General features: G+C 37.7%; 1 protein-coding gene across 3 annotated transcripts in view; it reads right to left on the reverse strand.

Moving 5' to 3' along the window:
• NAV3 (neuron navigator 3) overlaps window positions 1-23804 on the reverse strand; it is a 273367-nt gene that overhangs the window by 132206 nt on the left and 117357 nt on the right. For all 3 annotated transcript variants that reach the window (XM_037389560.1, XM_037389562.1, XM_037389561.1), the window contains exons 6-8: window positions 14801-14869; window positions 11955-12094; window positions 4139-5177 (exon numbers count right to left, since the gene is read on the reverse strand). In XM_037389560.1, the coding sequence (XP_037245457.1) occupies window positions 4139-5177; window positions 11955-12094; window positions 14801-14869 (1248 nt within the window). The remainder of the gene's footprint in view (window positions 1-4138; window positions 5178-11954; window positions 12095-14800; window positions 14870-23804) is intronic.

The raw sequence follows: 23804 nt of genomic DNA on the forward strand, positions 1-23804 counted from the left end.
GATGTCATCTAGTCTAATGACCTGCTCAAAGCAGGTCTGGTTACATTAAGTTGTTCAGGGTCTCATTTGGTTGGGTCTCAAACACATCTGAGGACAGAGCTTCCACAATCTCTCTTAGCAGCCTGCTCCAGTGTTTCACCACCCTCAGGGTAAGACGTATTTTTTTCTAACTTTTAATCAGCATCTCCCCTGCTGTAACTTGCATCTGTTACTTCTTACCCTTTCACTTTGCAATTCAGAGAAAAGTCTGACCCCATCTTCTCTACAACAACCTATTAGGTAGCTGAAATCACCAGTTTCTTATTCTTCAGGGACAAAAGGAGTGCCAAACTGTTTTTTGTAGTCCAGCATTGACACTGAAAGAATATCTCTGCAAGGTCTCAATTCAGACAGTGCTGAAACTTCTTCCAGATGTCGCTATCATTAAACTAAAAACTTAGCTGAAGAACTGAAATTTAAGCAATTCACAACATAGAAGTAGAGCTCAGGATGATGAGTGGTCAGCTAATTCTCTGTGGTAGTTTCTATACTTCCAATATTTCAGGCAATAAGCAATCCCTGAGCACCGCAGCCCCGGGATTTGAGCACTTCAGATTCTATATTCCAGCCATGGAAAAGAGACCTGCTAGGCTCCTGCACTGGTTACTGGAAGAGTCAATAAAATAAAACTGCAGTACATGCACCCAGTTACAACTCAACATTCTATTAAAATATTCCTTTGGTGTTTGAGAAAATTAGCAGCAGATGTTAATTGTCAATGTCACATACTTCATGTAGGGTTATAATGATTTACGTCAGCTAAGGATTTGGCCCATGGTGTGAGGTGATATTTGTGTTACTCCTGGGACTGTTATGTTTCCCATTTTATGGAAATAATGCAAACTTACACAATTTGGCTTACGAAAAATAAAGCAATGATTGCATACAACAGGCTCTTCTTTGTGCAAGAAAATGTTTGCAATTACAGGTTCTGTTACACTTTTGAGCAACGTGTAGGAAAGCTAAGAACTCCAAATACTGAACAATTAACCTGTTATTTTCCTGATAAGGTTTTAGGAGAAAGATTCAGACTTTTTTTTTCTTTTCATTAATACCTTTTTTTCCCTGTTTTCACTGTAACCTAGCAAGCACTAAATTTCTGTGTTGCTCTTCTCCACCTGAAATTTAAACACCACTAGGCAGATAACAATGGCCAATTTCAACAGAAGCCTAAGGGGACTCTGGCAGGAAGCACAATTTCCATCTTCCTCCAATTCTGTCTGTGTAGAAGAATGCATGATTTAAAGTAGCGGCTGGTATACTTTAAAAAATTATAACTTCTCTTACACCCTCATTTTGTTTTTTCTGCTGTATCTTTCTTATCAAGCTTTCTGGCAACTAAATTACATCTGCTTCAGCCTTTCTTATATCAGTTGGACCCTACAGTCAACTTCAGAGGGAACACATAACGGGCTGTAAATAACACATTCACAACTGCATTTGAAAATAAAAAAATCACTTGTTGAGGAGGATGGAAGAATTCAAATTATACCCATTTAGTTTATCTCAAATGCAACTCTGACTTGATTAGTTGCTACTAATCTTTGAAGAGGAGTAGTAGTCCCATATGAATTTCCATGCCATAGTGTTTAAGAGGCTTAAAAATTCAATGTGATATCAGATAGGATAAAGGACCAAGAGTGCAAAGCTGAAGAGTGCAATATACCATTTCAGAACCTCCTAGTGAAACGGTATTTTCTATTAACTGTCCATTAATAAAAATACACAACTCCTTGAATACATGAGTGTTGATAACTATTACAGCATTGCATTCCCTGTTTAAACAAAGTACATGCCAGCATCAAAGAAACTCTTTGGAATACTTCTGTTTACTCACAAATCTACTGAAATAAGACTCTTGGGTAATAATCAAACATTGCAAAATACATGATATTTGCAAGTATTAGCAACGAACCAGAAAAAGCACTCATTCACTTATCCTTGTGCTAAGAGCCTAAACTGATCACAGCAGTACACTGCCAAATACTTCAGTATTCTGCAGGATTGTTGAGAAAATGCACTGCAGTTTTGCTAAATTATATTGAAATTTTTCTAAAGGACAGCAGTACAAACGCAGAGCCCAGATATTCCTTCCAGCTGTAAAAAAAAAAAACTTGTTAGTCTGAATGATAATTCTTGTTTATTAACTCAATGATCTATAAAGTTGTTCTAGCAGCTAAGAAGCGCACCTGAAAATTCTGTGTATAAACTGTGGCGACTGCTCAGAAAACAGTTATGTTTAAGAACAAGAAAATGTAAATACAGTACCTCAGCTTCATGCACACTTCCAATTGCCACATGTTCACAAGAATAGATATGCTAACTGTGGAAATGTCAATATTTTATCCTTGGTTATATTTATATTTTATGAAATTATTCTGTACTATAACAAAGCCCTTGCGAGTGGTAAGGAATGTAGTTACTGTGTATTTTGGGGTCAGATTCTGCTCTCAGTTGCAGAGGCACATACACTGAAGTAACCTCATCAATGTCGGTCTATTACTCTGAGTTCATGGCATTCTGAGATCAGACCTTGGCTCTGAGAATTTAATTTTCATGTGAGATTTGATATCAAATACATTCTGCTTTGCTGTTTGTTTGAAGCAAACAGGTGATTATGAATACCAAATTTTACTGGAAGATGCATGCTTCCATCGCCCTTTAGAATTCAAAATATATTTTGCTTCATGATGAAGCTTAAAAGAATGATAAGATATCTCCATCATGCAATGGAATGCCATCGATATGTGGAAAAAATTGCCATTAAATAGCACATGCATCTGCAGGCAAAGCATAGCTTATTTTTCTCTCTCCTAATATACGCACCCTAACGCATATGTAGGCCATCTTATGCATCAACTTGTCTGCATCACTGAGGTTATTCCAGACAGTTATAAAGAAACATGCATATTAAGCACATTCAGTGATAGACATAATTGAAACTCAAGAGGCTACCCATTGCATATTAGAATAAATATAACCTAGATTATGCCTTTTCCCCCTCCCATACGTTTTTCTGAACTACTTTTGTTCATAATTAACTTAAACAGTTTATCACTCATCCAGATTGGGTTTGAAGCTATGTTTAGTTGTGTGTAATGATATATATACTCCCTCAGAGTCTACTTCAGCACCTCTTTAATCTTTAGCCAAGATTATCTAGAGTACTACTCACTAACAAACACTGCCAGTATATTTTGCTTGATAATGTATTTGTCATTTTATCAGATGTTAAATTTACCCACAACTGTAGCTAAAGCCCTTCAACAGCTGACATCTGAAATCATTACTCAAACTGGCCTGCCAGTCTTTCTACACTTACTCTGTCTTCTGAGCTGTACGACAATGAAAACTCCCAGCTTCTCTTCAGTTGCTCTATCAAATAGCAAAATAAATTCAGCCAAAGGTGGATGCATTTAACTGTTCATTCATCTATTCCAGAGCACTGGCCATCAGAAGAGTTTGTATAACCTGTACAATATAACTGTCTCCATGGAGCTAATCTATACCTAGTTCACGTATAAAACTAAACAGAAAAAGGACCTGCAAACAGCAACCTTTTCTCTCTGCCCAATACATTGAAATATTTTTGAATATTTGCAAAAGTTTGTGTATGGTTTTTCCACTAATACTAAATAGTGCTATTTCATACTCTGAAAGATCAGTAGTTTATTTTAGGATTTTTAAAGAGAGCAGCATATTTTAAGCAAATATTATTGAATATCAGCAGATAAATGTTGAGGTTCTTAAAATGCAAACAGGAATATTCGCACTAGAAATCAGACTCAGCCGTGACCTTTCAAAAGCAGTACAGGGAATGCATCATGTGATTTGTATTTCTAATCAAAAGATCCTGAATTTTAAATGGCAAATATTTGCAGGGGATTGCTTTTGTACAAGGTAGAGACTCAAGAGTTCTTGGAAGAAATTGTTCATACAGTAACATAAATTAAAAAATAACATTAGGAAAACATGTGCATGATGCAGTGATAGAAACTGTGAGACAAGAAGCATAACAGTGCGATTCACAATTACTCCACTTGCTTTAGCTCTCTTTCCTAAGTGGTAACACAACACAAATTTCCCTCCGTGACCTTACCTATAAATGAAAGGGGCTACTGTGGCAGTGTTGGGGTGACTGTATTGCTGTTGCTGAGGGAGCTGGACAACACCATTTCCTGTGCCTTGGCCACTGCTTGCAACCATCGAGGCTGACAGAGCCGTGGAGGACCCCGGGGTGAGAGCTGTGCTTGGTTCTTTCCCTTCAGAAGAAGCAAAACCAGAGGAAGGAGAAGCCTTCTCACTAAGTTGAGATTTTGGTGTTGATTGGGACTGGTTTCCTTTTGTAGTCCTCAGTTTTTCAACCTCCTTACTTCCCGTGCACGTGGATGAAGCACTCTGCTTTGCTGTTGGCACCTTCGATCCAGGTTTTGGGATCCCACTGGAAGATGGTATTAAACTTTCCTTCTTGGCTGCTGTTGTCTTGCTTCCCTTTGGGATTAAGCTTGCAATTTTTGAGCTCTTCTTTGTAGATGTTTCAGTGACCTGGTCCTTCTCCTCCTTGACTGTTCTCTCAGTGCAAACTTTGTTTTTGTCCCTGTTCTTTTCCTCTTTGTCCTTTGGCTGTAGCAAAGACTTTTTATTGCTGAGATTTTTGCTTCCAGCTTTCGGAGGGGTTAACTTCGGTGATACTTTAGGACTGCTACTTGTGGAGCCGCCGCTGTTCACCCCAGTGCTTAAGACATCCATTTCACCACACTCTGAAAAGGTATCATCCTCTCTTCCACTGTCACTAGGTCCTGAGCTCAGTGACAAAGGGGGTCGCAGAGCAGTCCTAGCATTAACCAGCTTGAATTTTTCCAGCATAGATTTTTGTCCAGATGAAGGGGGCTTCACGCCTTCAGAAGGGGGTGGCTTGAGCCTGTCTGAAGATGGAGTAGGGGAGGTTGCGGGACTAGGCTGCTTCACAGACAGCATGGTAGAGGTCGCACTGTGTTTGACATTCATGGATTTGCTGCGCCAAGGCTTGCTGGCACTTGGAGAGGGTATGGCAGAGACCTGCTGCTGCCCGGTGCTGGTGGGATGCTGCACATTTCCATTCATGCCTGCAGATGGATGAGGGCCTTTTGGGGAATCTCCTTGAAAAAAACAGAAAGAACCATAATGGTACAGTTATTCTCCCATGTCCTGCTTGAAGGTGATACCATACTCCTCAGGCATTCAAAACACAGTTACACATGATTTATAATAAAAATAATTTACATGTGCATGGAACATGAATGTTCTCAACCAAAAATGCCTTTTTTCTCCCTCACCATCATGGTGTTGTCCAACACTTCTGTGAGCTCAAGACAGCTTTGGAAACACCTTCTTTGTAACCGTTTCATTATGCAAATTAAACCTTCCAGTTTAAAGATTCTATATTTACTAAGTCATACAGAAATTCTTCCAATCACATGTTAATAATCACACACTGAAACATAGAAGAAAAAAGAATGCTACAATACCTGAAGGGAAAAAAACCCAACAGAGATGATTTTAATGTTTAGTGAAAGCAAAGTATGTGCTAGAAAGCTAAGGTTTTGGGTGGGAGGAGGAGGACTGAGTATGATCAGTATTCATAAAAGTAAAAAACAGCAAGTAACTATAGGGTTTTTTTCTTTTAAGTACGGTTAACAACCTTTAGTAGCTGACTTCAGGAACTTAACCCAGTACACTTTCACAGGTTGGAAAAAATTTATCGGTGATTTAACCAGTGTCAGTACTTGAAAGTTACGGTGATATATCATCTACATCGGTACAGCATCAATATTTGTTTTCTGCCTGAAGCTCATGTAGGTACAGAAGGCTCGTTTACATGGCTCGGGTACCTTCACTACATTTACGTTGTCCAGGAACTCCAGCAAACCTTCAGAGTGAATGACAGCAAGATTCCTGCAACAATCAAGCTATGCTAACTGACAACCATGATTTTCAAAAAAGTCATCTAGCCTCATTAAGCAAAAGAGACCAATGCACAAAAGGGTTAAGCTCTTCTGTATGAAGCTCATATTTCCAAGGCATATCTGAGTATCTAAACTCTGGAGCACCAGCGAAATGAAGTGGTAATGGCAATCAAATATGTGTAGCTATTTCAGCAGATGACATTTTATTTTAGTGTATTTATCTTGTCTTTCCATTCAGTCTTGGGACTGCCAGTGAATTAGGCCTATAGTATTTAAAATTCAGACCTATAAGAAAGCCCATGAGACATGCAATGCAAATATAGTTAATTAAATGGCAGAAAGTGCCTGATGTGTTGCATACATACATGAAACTAACGTCATGTCTTGCCCCACCCCCTGTCTGACTAATATAGCAGACGAGGACAAGGAAGACATTTGTCCCTTCAGCACAGAGTTCTGCATCACTTTCATTTTTGCAGTCTCAGCCCTAAGGCCCTAGTATGGATTAGACTACCAGCCTGGAAGTCTGAAGGCCACTAATACACATAGGAATGGGAGGATTTTGAGCATCCTCAAAGGGGAGCTGTAAGAGAACGCAAACATAGCAAAATTTACTTTTTAAAATAGCATTAAGAAAAATAATTAGAAAAAAAAATCCAAACAAAAGTAACATGATAAATGTAACAACTTTTTCTTGCTTAACACTATGAACAACTGGACTCCGTCAGGACAATCACCTCCACCTTCAATGGAAGCTGTATAATTCCATCTGCCCAGAGTTTTTTGTGTGCTCCTTAGCCTGATATGCAAACTTCACAGGGCTAAATGAGCTCAATCCACCTTCACAGGAGGTTTCAAGCAGCTCTGCTGCATTCAGTTACTAGGCAAGAAAACATTAACTGGTAAGGGTTGCCTCACAGCATTTTTGGGGACAGGTGAGATTACGGCTTATTCCCCAGGCTCCAGGTAGCACCATGCACAAAGAGCACCTTTGGTAGGCAGCTGCAGAGCTGACCCCTCCCTTGCGAACAAAGCAGTTGCGACTGAGGCCCTGCTATTTTCTGGTGAGCCTCAGGTCCTGGAAGAGAGCCTGGGGCCAACGACAGCTGTTGGAAATTACTGCAGCCCTCAGGCTTCCTTAATTTATACCAGGGATCAGCCTCGTGGATGACAGCCCAGGACTGGGTGTGCACAAGGACTTTGTTGCACACGTCTTGCCTTGCACTAAGATCGCCTTAATTACAAGGGAGGATTAGGGTCTTCATCTATCCCAACAGTTTTGCAGAAGAACAATTCGTTGTAAGACTATGCAATGCTAATGCAGAATACACGTAACAATCTGTGAACAGTGGGATGCCACTACCCTCTGTTGCATTAATTTTGTAACATTTGTATGGCTTCAGGCTATTAGTTTTACTACAAGAAAAGAGAAAAAAAAAAAAAGCATTCTGATTAAAAAGAAGAATGTGTGCCTTACCCTATTTCCTGCTATATAATATTATACTCATTGAAGGGAAACCTTGTAAAAAGAAGAGTATTTAGTGTTTCATCAACAGCTTGCTCTGCTACATATACAGAAAGAAAAAAAAACACCAACAAAAAACAACAAACAACCCCAACCAACAACAAAACCAACACCAGTTTCTGGAACTACTGATACTTATTTGATCCTTATGTCACAAATCATAAACAGCATCCAAAAATTACAGAGAACTTTAACTTGTAACTTGCCTTTAATCTTCAATTTAAAGTATATCCTTAATGTTTCTGCAAGGAATGTGGACTGCATGCTCTCAAGAAATATTGGGAGCTTGTCTGTATGTTTAAAGTTGTGGAATAAAAAGATTTATTTCCTCCCCAGCCCAAATGCATTACTTGAAGCTGCACATCATTCATTGCTTTCTGCTCTTACAGTTGAACTTAGCTTTAGCTGTTCGTTACATGAAATCTGTCCCCACCGTGTGGTGATTTTGATACAGAGTGAACTCAACCTGTGACAAAGATTTAGTATTTCTATAAACTGAATTCTATAAGAAGACTGTCTTTTGTTTAGGACCTAACCCCCTCATTGCTAAATACAGCATCAGCTCGTGGTAAAAACGATTTTGCATTCTGCTTGACAGCTCAGTGCTCCTGAGCTCTGCCTGACCTGTGCTGGGAAAGCAGAGCAGCACCCCCCAGGTGTGCAGTGCGGAGATGTTTCTACCAGCAAGCCCAGGACGGACATTTTAAAGTCCACTTTTCACAGGTTGTTGCACAAATAAAAGACACATGAGGGGTTAATCTTGGGCCCAATACATAGTCAGCATCCTGTCTACTACCTGTGACCCGTGATGTGTTCTGTGCTGTTGGAGAAGACAGAACCTCTGTGACAATATCCCCCTCGTGGCAGCACAGTTAGGTACTGATAATCTAAATATTCTGTAGTATGTTGGCACCCAAATTAGAGTATCTAATTTCAGCCACTCAGAACAAAAACGGTTAGTAGAAAATGGAAGAGTTGCAAGGGACTGCTATAAGGATGTTTGGAGCAAAGAGATATCTGGTGAGATAAGAGGAATCCAGCTTGTTCAACTGTTCCTTTCCAGCTGTCCATGAGCAAGGACTGTCCAGCTTTCCAGCAGCCCAGGAGGAGAACACCACCATGGACAACTGGCAAAATACTGACACCAGAAGAAATGTAAATAAATTAGCTATAGATGTACATACTGGCCACAGATGAACAAAGATTTGCATCGTCAGTTCCAGGACAGTTTCTCTGAGTTGGTATAGGCAAAATAACCAAATACTGTTGAAACCCAGTTTGGATGATACACTAACACCATTTTATATTATTAAATTATATTTAAAAGCAAGCAATTAAACTCCATGACATAGAGACCCTTATCAGTGTTCAGATACAGTGTTTCTCAGCATTAAAGTGCAAATATTTGTTCTTAAAATTTGACTTGAATTATAGCAGTATTTCTTTGCTGGTCTCAAAATGCCCTGGGTATCCACCTTCTTAGTAATGTGAATAATTACTTTATTCAAAGTGTCATTTTCATAGTTTTATTTCATCTTTATTTTATTAAGTCAGAAGCAGATAGACGTGATGTGACCTGGAAAACAGATGTGTTCTTTGAAACCCACCCATAAGCTGCGATGTCCAGGGAAAAAACCAACAAACCAAACCAAACAAAAAAACCCAAACACACCCCCCCCCAAAAAAAAAAAAAAAAATCAGCTCACTAAATCTCCACAGGTGATTTTCAGCTAATGGCAGGTATATTGTTTTGGTACGTTCTGTGTTCCTGACCCAACCACAGCTACAGAGTTACCAGTGTCATAGCAATGGGTTGGGTCTGTTGGTGAAAACTGCCCTGACCTTAACGGAGAGTAAACTTGCATTTGCTCAGGCCTCTTACTGTCTGAACTACTACTCCCTAAGCAACACTCAAAGGAGATAACATTAATGATATATTAAATAATTAAATACTAAATAAAAGGCCTATATCACATCTTGTTTTGGATCACCTTCAGGTTTCCTTAAACTCTATTACGACATACCCATTCCCCACTGTGACTTGAGTTGGAAACCACGTTATGCAGGAATGGATTTCAAGTATTACACATAACTATTTAAAAATAATACCTCATCCTGTACATCTTTTTCCTGAAGTCTCCTTATAGCACATACAGGAAGGTGTACAGCAGAGCAAAATGTGCCAAAAGTGGTCTGTCTGCCCTTGAAGAGGTCTGGGGGTCCCAACCTCTACTGACTATATATCTAGCACAAATAGTCTCTTTTCCCACTTCAGTTTATGCAGCAGTAATAAAGAATTACGAGCTATTTACTATGTGACCTATGCCTCAGAAATTAGAGTGTATGGATTGTATAACCATTCAATAGAAGCTGTTAAAGTTATTGCTCCAAGCATCTGCATCAGAAGCAAAATTTGAAATATAAGGTTTATTATATGTGCTGCATTGTAAAGAAAAATCAGTTTTTCAACACATAATGTCTCACTTTTTTTTTTTTTTTTTTAGCTGTGTTTGCTATTATTACTATTGCTATTGTGAGGGTTGAAGATTGTTTCTAGACAAATTCTTCAAAAAACCTCAGGTCACAGGACATCCTTAAATACTTTAAAAAAATATCAAAGGACTACTTGAAAACTTCACTGTAATATTAAAAAATTAACCACTATAAAAAATCTAAAATATGGCACAGTTCAGCTGTTTTTCTCTTTAAGCAAAGTAGCAGCACAGTGAATTCAAATACAGGTTCTCATGTGTTCTTTTAGGGTATTATAAAAAGTAGTACTTTGCTATCCTTGCACTTGCAGCAGTCTTTTTCTTTAAACAACTTCTGCTTTATGCTTTGAAAAAAACTTGTATTTGGTTTATACTACAATGTAAAATTAGTGTTCTTCCATCCATTCTGCTGTTTTAAAAGAAAGAAAAAAGAGCAGACAGCAACATCTCAACTATAGTACTCTAGTTATGCAACATTACATTTTCTATATCCTGTAAAATTAATTGAATAATTATACACAAAGCCACCCCTTATCCTCTTGCAAGTGATGACTTCACTAACCATCTCAAGGTTCTCATTCTCTGCTGTAAAGAAATGGGAAAGTGAAGAAATCCATCCTGCAAAAAGCCACACAAATGTGCAATGCAATGCAAACCTTAGCAGTCAAAAGACAGTTTCCAAGTTATGAACTAAGAACATTAATATCTACAAACATGTCTCACCTTGAATCATTTCATTCTCACATATTTCAGTACCAAACTTAAGTCAACAATACGAAGCAATTCTAAAACCTTAACTGTTGTACATACCTTCACTCAAGCAGCCACATCTACTTCATAACCTCACTATCGTATTTGTGACTTAGAGTGTCTGCTCAGTTTTCACTCTGATGTCTTTCTAGTTTTAGCCTGGATGTCTTGCCATAAACAAGTCCTTGACAAAATAAATCCCATTATAGAACTATCTAAAACATTCAAACCTGATAGTAAAAATAAAGAAATAACTATTGAAAGGATGGTTTTATATCTTCAGATATAGCTAGGGGCAAAGGGTGTTCATCAGAATTTTGTAAAAAAAATCTGGATAGCTGCCTGTTGCTTGGATGAAAAACATTCACTGCATACTTGTTCCTCCCACAGACCCCAAGGATGCAAACGGGTACTATGTATATTGTATCATTTTCAACTGCATTCTAACCGAGAGATATGAATAAAATGCTGTTCATTACACAAAGGAAGAAAGAAGAGGGGGAAGGGGATGGATTAGTTACACAACTCAGAAAGCTGAGTTTTTACATTATTCTCTCTGAGAATAAAGCCTTAAGAGGCATATTTTACTGGAAAATACTGTCAGGGTGAGAGATAACAGAAGGACCCAAGGAACAAAGTTTGTTTCCATAATGGAAGTTCATATTTAAAGGAGGCAATAAAAGATGAACACTGAATTCAAATTCCTGCAAAATTTCATTACATTTGACTTGACTTCCAATCCTTTATTGAAACTTATATATACCCTAGGTAGGGTTCTGAAGGAATAGACATATGTAATACTCTGATGCAAATATAATATTCTGATTCTTCTTCATTAGAGGCTAGAATGCAAAGTCCCTTGAAAATTATGGCAGCCTTCCTTTGGGTTGAGTAGACCTAAATATGGGCCAAGATTATAGGCATCCAATATGGATTCATTTTCACTTCAGAAAAACCACCTAGTGATATTTCCATCAAAGAGAGATAAAATATAATTACAACATCTTGAAAGTTTTCAGTTCTGAACTTTAATCCCAACATAATCACAAGTCCTGATTCAGAGCTGTATCTCGACAGGTCTTCCTTACCAAGTCTCAATATTCACTCACTACTTTGACCCTTGTGGATGGGTTCTTTTGGTGATTTTCCCCCCGACCTCTTGTATGTTATACAGAGTGAGCTTAGTAACTTTTAATCACTTACCTTTTTCATTTCCATTTGCATATTGTGGAGGCTTGGTTTTGTCAATGCTGTTAAAGCTCTGGCTTCTCCGATTTAAATTAGAAGCTCCCTGGACTTTGGTACTGCTGCCTGCAGCCGGCACCCTTGAGGGTCCTGGAAGCCTGGAATGGTATAATCAGAAATCCGATCATTTTATGTAATTCAACATATAGAGGAGGCAGTATGAAAATATCAGACCAGAATTTAAAACAACTTCAAACAATGATTTCAGGTAAGCAACAATGAACAAGAGGATTCAAATTAGTTAGACTCCACAAATGAAGATAAAAGCATATCCTTACGCACACAGAAGGGAAAAAAGATGCTTTGTAGAGTCACAAGACATGTAAGAAGATGCTTTGCATTTGCCATTAACATTGCTAAAACAGATTCACCCTAACAAACCATTAAAGTGCAATGCAATGTCAACTTTTATTTAAATCTGTCACTTTTGAAGAGGAAATGTTACAGAAATTGATTAGAAAGCACAATACATAGTTGAGAAATATTTTGTATCCTGTACTCTAGCAAATTTCACAGCTGTGTTTAGCATAGAAGCTGGCTTTTTAGTTACCATCTTTGGTTATTTTTCAGAGGGCTATTGGCTAAAACATTTCCACCTTGTTATTTTAAATGAAAAATACTGAAAATTCCTATTTTAGTTATATGCTATAGATGCACATATATCTTTTAGATAGAAGCATATAATATAGACTATACAGTTCATTTGTTAGTATTTGCTGCCACCATCTGAACCTTACTTTATGGCCATGCTGCGGAAAAATATGTAGACTGTTGCCCTGGTGTGTGTAAGCCTACATCTTTTTTCTGTCTGACTGTTCTCTGATGTAAGATTCTTTAATACATGCTTACGCCAAACTTTCTGCAGCATCTTTGTGGGCACCCCCAATCCTTTCCAGTTTTGTTATCTGATAGACAAAATTAAATGCTCGAATCAGCAAGAGGCTTTTGCCATAGGAGAATAATCTCTCTCTTCTGTTTCTCACTTGTTGGAATGATATGATGATTTTAATAGTGGTAATATAAATTATACCAGAGGTATCAAATTCTGTTAGTTTCATACGTTACAAAAGAGCAGCATCAGAAGGGAGAAAAAAAATCATGTCATAAAGAATTACTAAATTTTAGATTTCTTCCAAACTTTTTTTTTTTTTAAATATACTGGTATAACAGAAATGTTCAAATCATTTTATTTTCATTAGCAAACATATGTAAACAGCTCCATGTTCTCTTCCTTTACCAATTTAAGCCTCAGAGAGCTAATCCATTAGTTATTTTTATGGCTCATTCTGGCCGCCAGCCTGCCCTGCTAGTCTCTGTGCCGAGCCCAGAGCAGACTGTCTCTGCTCTACAGCTGTATGCATGGTAACCTTTACAGTGACCCATGAATTCGAGTGATCTTCTGTTCCCTGAAGAATGCACTAAAACAAACTTAAAAATCCATTTGCTCTTTCTCATTACCCTAATTTGACAGGCAGTAAGAGCCCTGAGATAGTTTGTCAAAGGTAATGAAAAAGGCAATGAGAAGGCATGTGCAACACTGGAAACTCATCTGTTCTGTTAAAATATAAAATAGTCCTGCATATATTCTGCATGCCAGAATTCAAGAACTTGCCACAGTAAGCACATTATACATGAGGTCATTTGCTCTACACACTTTCCAGTTTACCTCACTTGCTGTCTTTATTAATTGAATTCAGGTGTCAAATTACTCTTGCAGAATCGTGTTAAGCAGCTAAGGAAATGCAAAGAGGAAAATAACAAATAAGGGACAAGTCACATACCTCTGAAAAGGCTTCGGAAACACTGCCACAGATTTAAAGTATTAGACAATAAGACTGTTAACCCCAACATGTTCAATGTGGACAAGACAGGAGCATCAGCAATAAGGAAAACGGAAGACCTATAAATGCAGGTGCAAAGCAACTGGACCGTGGTATAGCTCATTCCAAGCTATCACCAGCAACTCAGATTGTTAGTGCGCTATACTGCAAAATGCAATCTCCATTGTAAATTATGCAATTTAGAGTTCATTGTTCTCACAATGAACTGTACAGCAAAGGTATAATTAACAAACACATTAATTATACACACACACACACACACACCCCCAAAAAAAAAAAAAAAAAAAAAAAGAAGCTAGAAACAAGAGTAAGATTTTAGACCTCAGTTTCTTCTTCAATCTGGCTTGTAGATTTTAGTGCTCATGGAAATGATAAACTAAAAGTACTGATGCAATCTGAAACAGGTCAGCTCCTACACACAGTTCTGTCAAATTCACTGTCAAAACAAAGCACGTCATTAGCGGGGACTGTGTGCAGGCTACTTTTGATGGAGCAGAAGTCTTGGAAATGGTTCCTTTTTTCTGCTTCATTTTGCTCCTGCCTGTGGCTTCTTGGCTCTGTGAACTCAGCCTTTCACGTGTGTCTACGATACACAAAAAACATCTAGTGGAAATTGGGACAGACTCCCAAACTTCTTTTCATTCACGACTGAAGTAAGGATTTGAGCCAGAGAGTAAGAGCACTAAAATCACCAACTAATCCTCCACATCCAAAATTTTACATGCAGGATACAAAGATGCAGGATACATAACAACCAGAAATATTGCTAATATACAGTATGAATCAGGTCCTTCCAGTCCATACAAGGCTTTTCCGTGGCAAAGCTCATTGTTGCAAAGCTTGCACGCATAACATAAATACACATTGTTTAATGCCTGCTTATGTCCAAAGGATAAAATATCAATGGGCATATACTTGCTTGATTATCACTAACAAGCAATAAATTAGAGACATTTAACTGACCTAGAAGTCTTTTTTTGACTGGTTGCAATTCCACTGTGATTAGACTGAGTTGCATATCTGGCTGTGAGACTGTATGAGAAGAAACAGAGAAATTGAATTAAAGAATTTCTTTGAACATGTATAGAAAGAACACACTTACCAGCAAACTATGAGTTAATGAATGCAAATTGAACACGGATAGAAAACACAAATTAACTGGCAAAAATATGATATAATGCAAACATGCAGATTTTTATGAGAGATGCAATGAACAGAATATGAAATAATGATTATTGTCGTAACCTGTCTCATTTGCTAGAAATTATCTTAGGAATAGACAATGCAGGCAAAATTCCACAATGACTGAATTACTGAAGTCTAGCTGAATTCACACAGAGTGCACCTCAAAACTTTGTGCCTTTTTTTTTCATCAACAAAAAGTATTAAGTATGAATATACAGCTACTAGTTTCTCCAGCAACCTGACTGGGTTCATGGTCTGGCAGTTAGGAATTATTTGCTATACCAGATCCAACATGGACTCAGAAAAACTCCTGCTAAAGAAAGGTGACCCTCCTGACAGTAGTGCTATACAGAGTAAGCATCCCATTATAATTTTCATTACTGTTACAGCAGCACAGGTCATGCATATGATGCATTACCCAGGCAACGAATCAGAGGCTTCATTAGGAAAGCCCTGACGTGCTTAGGCTCACTGTTAAATTCGATAGGATAATGCACCTTCATCTATTAAGGCATCCGAGTCACATTTCTACAACAGAAGACATACTGTACGACAGGCCTAAAAGCTATATGTTCCTTCTGATACCCAACAATGTGTCATTATTAAACAGCAAATTTATGCCTCTAGTCTTTTAGACATTTGCACAGGGGATGTATCAAATGCATGGCCAAGGTATGGCCTCCTGCCAGGTAATTTCAGTTACTATAAACAGGTGCATCCTTTGGGATCCACATAGTCTGAGCATATAGACAAGTGCCTAAGCCAGGTGCAATCACAACATTAAATTCCTTGCATTATTAAGGAAGCAACAGAGAACTGAGTAAGCAGAAACTGATAGTCACATATTGCTTTTGTATCTTACAGTTGTGCATATTCCAGCAATTCTTCTGAGTAGCAGCAGAAACCACAGTGCTCCAGGCCCTGCTTTATAGACTGACAGCACTTACAAGAAGCACCTGGTAGTATTGAGTCTACCAGAAAAGTGTTAAGCAATTTCTGCTAGTCCACTGAAGCAGAGAGCCTGAGTACAGAGCAGATGGGAGGAGTCCTCAAGGGGGAAAGGTCTAACCATACTGGCACAGCAGTCCTGAAGAGGGGCAGTGGCAGAGGGGAAAGCACAAACCAAGGGACAATGTGAGCCTTGAAGGGGATGTGTGATTATTGTTCCCTTACCAAATTAAGCCCCAATAAAGGATTCAGCATTGCCTCTATGCCTGCCAATTACAAATGGCACATGTGCACACAATGAATTTATAAAAAGGAGAGTACTTCAGCCTTAAGAGGGCAGAAAGGAATTATTCAATATATAAAAGCAGCATTCAGTTCTCTGACATATATCTTCACAGTAATGCTGACAAAGTGGGTTTTTTTCATAGGAACATAACTTTTGTGGGAATTATAATAGACTACATTAGTACCATAATAATTACAGTTTATGTATTTTTATCTATCTAGTAATTACTATATTGTATTTTATTTCACTTACAGCTATCTTAATAACTGCTGGAGTTAAGATGCAAATGTGACATAGGTGGTTTTGCTGAAATTGCTAAATTTGTGACTGCCGTAACAATCCATGTTTTGATGAGATCTTCCACTTGTATTTTTTTCAACATATTTAAAATGAAGGAATCTAGAAATGGTTGGCTGGTTATCTGCATTGACTAAACTAAGAAGTTTGTGAGAAAAATGGTATATCAGACAAAACCTTAGTGCACTTATGTTGTAAAAGGTAAAATGATACACAGTACAATCAACACAGACAGTGAGCTGAAAAACAGAGTGAATAGGATGCATTGCCATAGCGTACCATAGGGTTTCTACCTCAAACACAATTCTGAAGCAACTGGAAAGATCAAACAACTTAATCTCCATGATGTTGCCAAGTTGTTGAAAAGCTAGCTCACTGACAGATTGTACCTTTTTTTCGCTTTTTTTCTTTTTAATAGCAAAAAATACATGAAACACCTATCTGGAAAAGCTTGCTAGAGTGCTTTCCTTCTATGCCTGTAATTGGGACTCCATCCACTAGCAAATTCATGAAACATCAGCCTATAGACTGCTTTCAAACTTTCCAGACAGGCTTGAAAGGCATTTATGGATGTGTCATCATCACTAAAGCAACATTTCCACTGTAACCAAGTAAATTTGTTTTCCAAAGTAATGTGACAAATGAAAGGGAAAAAGATAATTTTAACAGCTCATAAACCAGGTGCATCAAGTCCCTAACAATTTTGGGTTTTCCTTCTCAATTAGCACTGGATGTGCTGGACCCATTAAAGCTTTGCACGGATGCCTGTTCCCTAAGTGTTGACCCCACTATTATAGATGTGAACTGCAATACAGATGCAGACTACACTTTAGTCTAGCAACTCTTCTAAATGTATAAATCAATATTTACCTGCTGCCCTCTATCTTACCAGATAATTGCCTGTGGGTAGTATTTTGCAATCAGGAAAATAAACCTGTTTTGCTTAAAACAGATAATTTTTTATGCTTACAGATCCACACAAAGATATAATAAATATGTGCCTGTAATAAAACAGCAAATGCATGTTAACAAACCAGACAGTAAAAGTTTAATGCTACAGCATTTAGGACAAGGAAGGATTTATTTGTCAGAGGGCTGGAAAGAGGAATTTTGAAAGCCTCTGGTTTTTAGCTGTCTGCTTCCAAGACCCTTTCCACTGCCATAATACTCCTACCAGCAGTCTTTCCCATCATGGTCACAGCTTCAGTTCCTCAAAGGAGCCATAGCAGTCACCTGCAAAGCCCAGCCACAGCGCATTGGTAGGAAGGGGACATACAAACTACAGGGGGACTAATCTTGACAACAGAGCCTGCAGGAAACTCCACTGCTCCTGGAGCTGCAACCTACCATTGGCAATTGCGGCACTGGACCTGGCCCAGGACCAGACATCATGCTTAGCTCTCCTCTTTCACCTAATGCATAGGGGAAGAGACGGCAGATGCTCCTGGTTAAGCAAACCCCAGTAAGATGTAAAAACAGGTAAGATGGCATATATGCATCTGATCCCAAATCTATAGGAATCACCTAGACTCTGCAAACTGGCTTCCAGGTAGAAATCAAGCCTCATTATTTTCCCTTGCAAAGCAGGGAAACACTAGTCAACACAACAGATATGAAACAGTGATGGTGGATAATTTCTATTGCTGGTCCCTTGGTTAAATGCTGTGAGAGAATGGAATAAACATCCTGAGACCACCCAGAAAAGCAGTTCTGCAGAGAGGCAGTTAGGGTAATATTGAGAAGGAAGGTACAGAGACATTAGAGATTCTACTGACCCTGAGGTGCTGATGGGCAACACCACAGCTGTACTACAGACATGCTGGTTGCAGGAACCAGGACCCTGCGCTATGTGACGTGGCTATGCAGCATGGTCAGTTGCATTGGGGAGCTAAGCACTGTGCTCCACCAAGACAGAGAACTGATGGAGGGCATGCAATTGCAGGCAGGATAAAAGGGTAAAGAAATGGTCCTGAGGTGTAGGGAAACCTAGGAAGCAAATCTAAGCTACCATACTGAAAGTTCTTAAATGCCCTCCCACTGAAAGTGAAATATTCAACTGAAATGGACAAATAAGAACAAAGAAGAAGAGTGAAGGCAAATGACTGCTTGACACTGGACTAAACTTGCCAAAAAGTGTGTCTTGCTGCTATACAAATAGCATAGTATGTCAGGAAAGAAGCAGCTCCTTGAAAGTGTGTGTGCCACCTAAAACTGAAGGATGGAACTCCTACAAACCTGGATACAGAGCATGAATCAAGCTGAAAATATTTTAAACTCTTTCTTCAAAAAGTAACCCATCCAGCATCACCCTGAATATCATCTACTTTTTATTAACAGTCTTTCAAAAGATTAGAAGGATCATGTTACATCATACTGTCATTTTCCTGTAATGTTAAGAGTCACATGATGGTTCTAAAATGCCAGCTATGTGATCTGTTAAAATTAGACAAAAGGCAAAGGGATTCTTAGTATGTAATGTAATTCTACCTTACTGGCATACTTGAACTTTAATATGCTGTTGATCTTATAAAATGCATTTATATCACTAAGGTAACTCCACTCTAGAATCGTTCAAGACTTTTCTATTAGTATGATCCACTCATTAAAAAAATGTTTAAAAAGAATGCATTTTCAATGTAAAAAATTCCCCAGAAGGTCTTGATTGTCCTGTACACATTTTTTTTCTTTTTTTTTTTTTTTAAACAAGCTCCCTGGTTGTATAATACTCATCAGCTTGCCTGGCAAAAAGTGCAAGAGATAATATTCTGAGGTTCACCTGACTCCAAATCCCAAGTGCGCCTGGAGAGATACCACAGGAAATGGAAGTTTCCAGTCTCACCATACCAAAAAGTCTAGAGAGGTAAAACATCCCTCATTCTTTTACATGGACAGCCAAGAAACACTGAAGAAAAAAATCAAAAAACTTGAATTTTTCCACAAACAATATTTTTCAGACAATTCTCTGGCCTTTTTAGCCCAGTCTTGGTGAATTAATATATGTTTACATCTATGTATCTATCTACATATTTTTTTAAAAAAATGTTATTTATGTAAATGTAAATGTTCTATATGTAGGTGTACTTTGTAGGTATATTTTATAGATGTGTACTTTATATATATATATATATATATATAACACAGAATCACACATTTATTTTTGCATTCACAAGAGGAAATGTCTATGGCTTAGGCAGTTCTAGCTCATACCATGTCATCTGTTTTATATTAGGTGGGCATTTCTCCTTTCTGCTCTTTGAAATTCTGGCATCTTATACAAGTCTGTCTTCAACTGATTCAGGCTTCTAGGTATAAGTAATGTTGTGTTTTTAATATTTTCCTTTTGTTCACAGCTCATAAACCAAAACACAGATAGCCCAGTGTTGCATCAACACTTATATTCTTGCAGAACACGGTGACTTGTAATAAGAACGATCCTCCACCACAGCGAGCATACCTTTCCCACCCCCATCCCAGTATTTGTAGTATAGGTATTATGTGGAGTTTAATGAAAGAATATATGGATCACAACATAAAAGAAACAAATAAGATATCAAGTAAAAAATGTACTACTTATCTAATCTGAGTAACCTGACCTGTAGCTCACCTAAAATAATGCAGTCTTTTAAAACCTACTAAATTTTCTAAACAAATTGGCCAAGTGGACAACAGCACGACTAGGCCCTTAGGGACCAATCATACCCTTTTACGACCTTATCTCCATACCATTTATGATCTTGCACTATGACAAAATTATAGTAAATGATCTGTATGTAATGTATGCCACTATTCTTGTTCACAGTTTCACAGAATAAGACTGTAAATTTTATTTCTTTTTTCCTAGGGGGAATGAAAAAGGGGATACCAGAAAGCCTGAGGTTGTCACCTCTTCAAATTTACACTCATTGTCTCTTGAACCTTTTCATAGATTTCCAGAAAATCCACAGGCATGAACATCTTAAAGGATGGCTGCGATTGCTATAAACCTGCATCAAACAACTGCCACGTAGTTAAACCTGTTTTTATTGAAGTAATTAAAGTACATTTTTGACTATTTTGTGTGGTCTCCCCATTATCTCTAAAATAGTAAAAAGCTATGCAATATAAAGAAATTACAAGATTCTACCAATATTTCAGCTATGATCCCATAAGCATTTTCAAAAAAGCAAACCAAAACACAAATACATATATACACATAAATATATGTATATAGTGTTTTTCCTAAGCTGCTAATTTATGTTGTGTAATAATGGTGAATTTAAAATATAAAAAAGCTAATTTTTTCATTTCTGTTTTAATCCATTTTTCTTAGGCAATAATTGTCATAAATAGCACCACCTATGCTTCTTTGGAAGTGTACAGAGTCGTGATATTTTTTTTTTTTTTTTTGGTAAATGAAGAGAGAAAGTAATCTGCATAGTAGCTGCAAAATGTTACGTTTTTTCAAAAACTGCACTACAACAATATGTAGTGTATCATATTTGTTGCACAGTCTTTGAAAATACTAAGAGATAAAAGTTGACACAGAGGACTGACAGCAGCAAAGAAAGTAGCAGTAAAAACATAAAACTATGACTTAAATGAATGCAAGAATACAAGGAAAAGACTGAGTCACACCTTTCTATCAAGGAATTAAGGAATAAATAGGAATAAGGAGGAAAGAACTTTTTTCTTCAGAATAGGTAAGAAAATTAATCACAGAACGAAAGAAAGAAGACTGCAATAATGCAATATGGCTCCCATTGCACTTTACCTTTATTTAAATTTTATTTGCCCTATACACAAAATTATACTCAAGCTCAAATGTTTGCAAGACATTAGATTTAAATAGGTGGCAGGCCTTGGAAAGGAAAAAATACATGTACAATGTTGCATACGATCTCATTCTCAGAGAATGAGAAGTATTAATGAATCTCTATGGTGAGTGAGGCTGGAGCAGCAAAGAATGTCTGAAGGGAAAATAACTACATTATAAAGCTTCTATTCCTTCAACAGGTAATATACAAAAAGTTGGATTCAAATGTTACAAGGATGAATGGAACATTTCCCATTAAATTCTCCATGATCTCGATTAGCAGCAGTGAAAATTATGGCCAAAGTGCATCAAAACTGAAATATAAAAAGTAATGATTGGCAAGGGAGGCAAGTGCCAGACAATGAGAATATCTGAAATGCATAGAATGAGAATCATCACTAAACAGAATTAAAACACTCTTTTGAAAACTGTGAGAACAGACAGCATGAAAGGATGACAGTCACATTTTGAAATGCAAACAGAACAAGAGGCAGAGAAAGAAGTATCAGTCTTGAGCAGATCCAGAGGTAATTTATGAACAGGAGAAATCAGTGTAACTATGTCACAGGTATGTTCCAGAAAATGTTCAGACAACCATTAAGTACTTTGCAAAGAGGTAGAACTGTAGAAGATACTGAATGACACACAAGGGCAGGTACCAACCCACAAAGGACAAGTTTTTCAGGATACAGCCCACAGAATTATGTCAGAAGGTAAAAGATACAAGCAGTTTCTGAGAAGTTCACAGTGAAATGGTTAAATAGGAGATGAAAACATTAAAAAAAAAAAAAAAAGTAAAAGCTATTGAGAGGCTATAAAATACTTTATAATTTATTTTTTTATATTTTCTATCTATTATGTGCTATATTATATCTATAGAAAAGACCACTTTAGAAACTGAAAATCTGCTTTGAATCCCCTTTTCCCCTCGTACTTTAAGCTTAAGAAATATTAGGTATCTTCTTATCTTAGAGAGGATGGGCTATAGGGAAGGAACATGTGACAAATGCATTTTTGCTATTGCATTATTCTGCCTTTTCTGTGTGAAGTTTATCAGAAAGGTTAGTAATTTGCAATCATCAAAAAGTAACCCTTTTGTGTATGGTAATTTTTAAGTCTCTCAAATGAAACAGAAGCATGTATTATGAAACTTCAAATAATGCTAATGCATTTTTTTCAGACTGCTTCAAACCACAGCCAGTAAGGTGAATTTTAGGGGGAAAAAATTGCTAGTGAAACTGTGGCAGTAATAATGTATAATTAATATGTAAGAGGCTATGATGGTGTACTTTTTACAATGTTCTGTCAATATACCATAGATGTAGCCTAGAAAACTCCTGAAACTGCAGTAATTCCCAGCATGTAATGGCAGTTATACCAAATGTGTAAATTAATTTCATAGCTATATGATGCAAACAAATAGCATGTGCAAGAGCCCCTTTTCCTGATGACCTATATAGTGCTTATCACAGGAACAAAACTCCTCTATTTTTCTGTAGTTCATCATTATTAAATATCATTTATTTACTTAGGTACACAATTAACTGATTTAATTGGTACACAGAGATACTATATTCTTTAGTTACTTGGACTTCAGGGCAACAAAGGTGAAGATGAAATAACATCCTTCCTGAAGTTCCTTTCATTGGGAACCACTGAGGACTGTAATGATTACATCTTTGAGGAGCAGAAAGAAATGGGGCCACAGCTGATTTTCAAGATGGAAAGATAGCTCAGTTAAAGTAAAATTAAATCCCTAAGGTCCATTTGAAGGTCAGCTGCTGCAGGTCCTGGTGCAATCACATTAAGCAATTCATTCTGTGTTACCTCCCAGATGCATAAAAATACATCCGATTAGATTAATAGCAGCTTGTTCCCTTTGACACGTAGTAGAAAACAAAGAACAGAAAGAATAAATAAAGCTTTTCCTTATTTTTCTTTCTTTTTTTTTTTTTTTTTTGCAGTCGTTAGATAACAATTCTAGAGTGGGAAAAGCGGGAACTACCTACTTGTTTCCCTTCACTAAAACCAAGTGACTAGCAATTGCAAGAGCTAAGGACAGCAAAGCAACTTGGTTCATCATTTTCACAGAATCACAGAACGGTCAGGGTTGGAAGGGACCTCCGGAGATCATCTAGCCCAACCCCCTGCTAAAGCAGGTTCACCTACAGCAGGTTGCACAGAACAGCATTCAGGCGGGTTTTGAATGTCTCCCGAGAAGGAGACTCCACAGCCTCTCCGGGCAGCCTGTTCCAGTGCTCCGTCACCCTCAGGGTAAAGAATTTCTTCCTCATATTCAGATGGAACTTTCTGTGGTGCGGTTTGTGCCCGTTGCCCCTTGTCCTGTCGCTGGGCTCCACTGAAAAGAGCCTGGCCCCATTGTCCCGACACTCACCCTTAAGATATTTGCATACATTGATAAGGTCCCCTCTCAGTCTTCTCTTCTCCAGGCTAAAGAG

Source organism: Falco rusticolus, chromosome 5, assembly GCF_015220075.1.
Source record: "Falco rusticolus isolate bFalRus1 chromosome 5, bFalRus1.pri, whole genome shotgun sequence".
Lineage (NCBI taxonomy): Eukaryota > Metazoa > Chordata > Aves > Falconiformes > Falconidae > Falco > Falco rusticolus.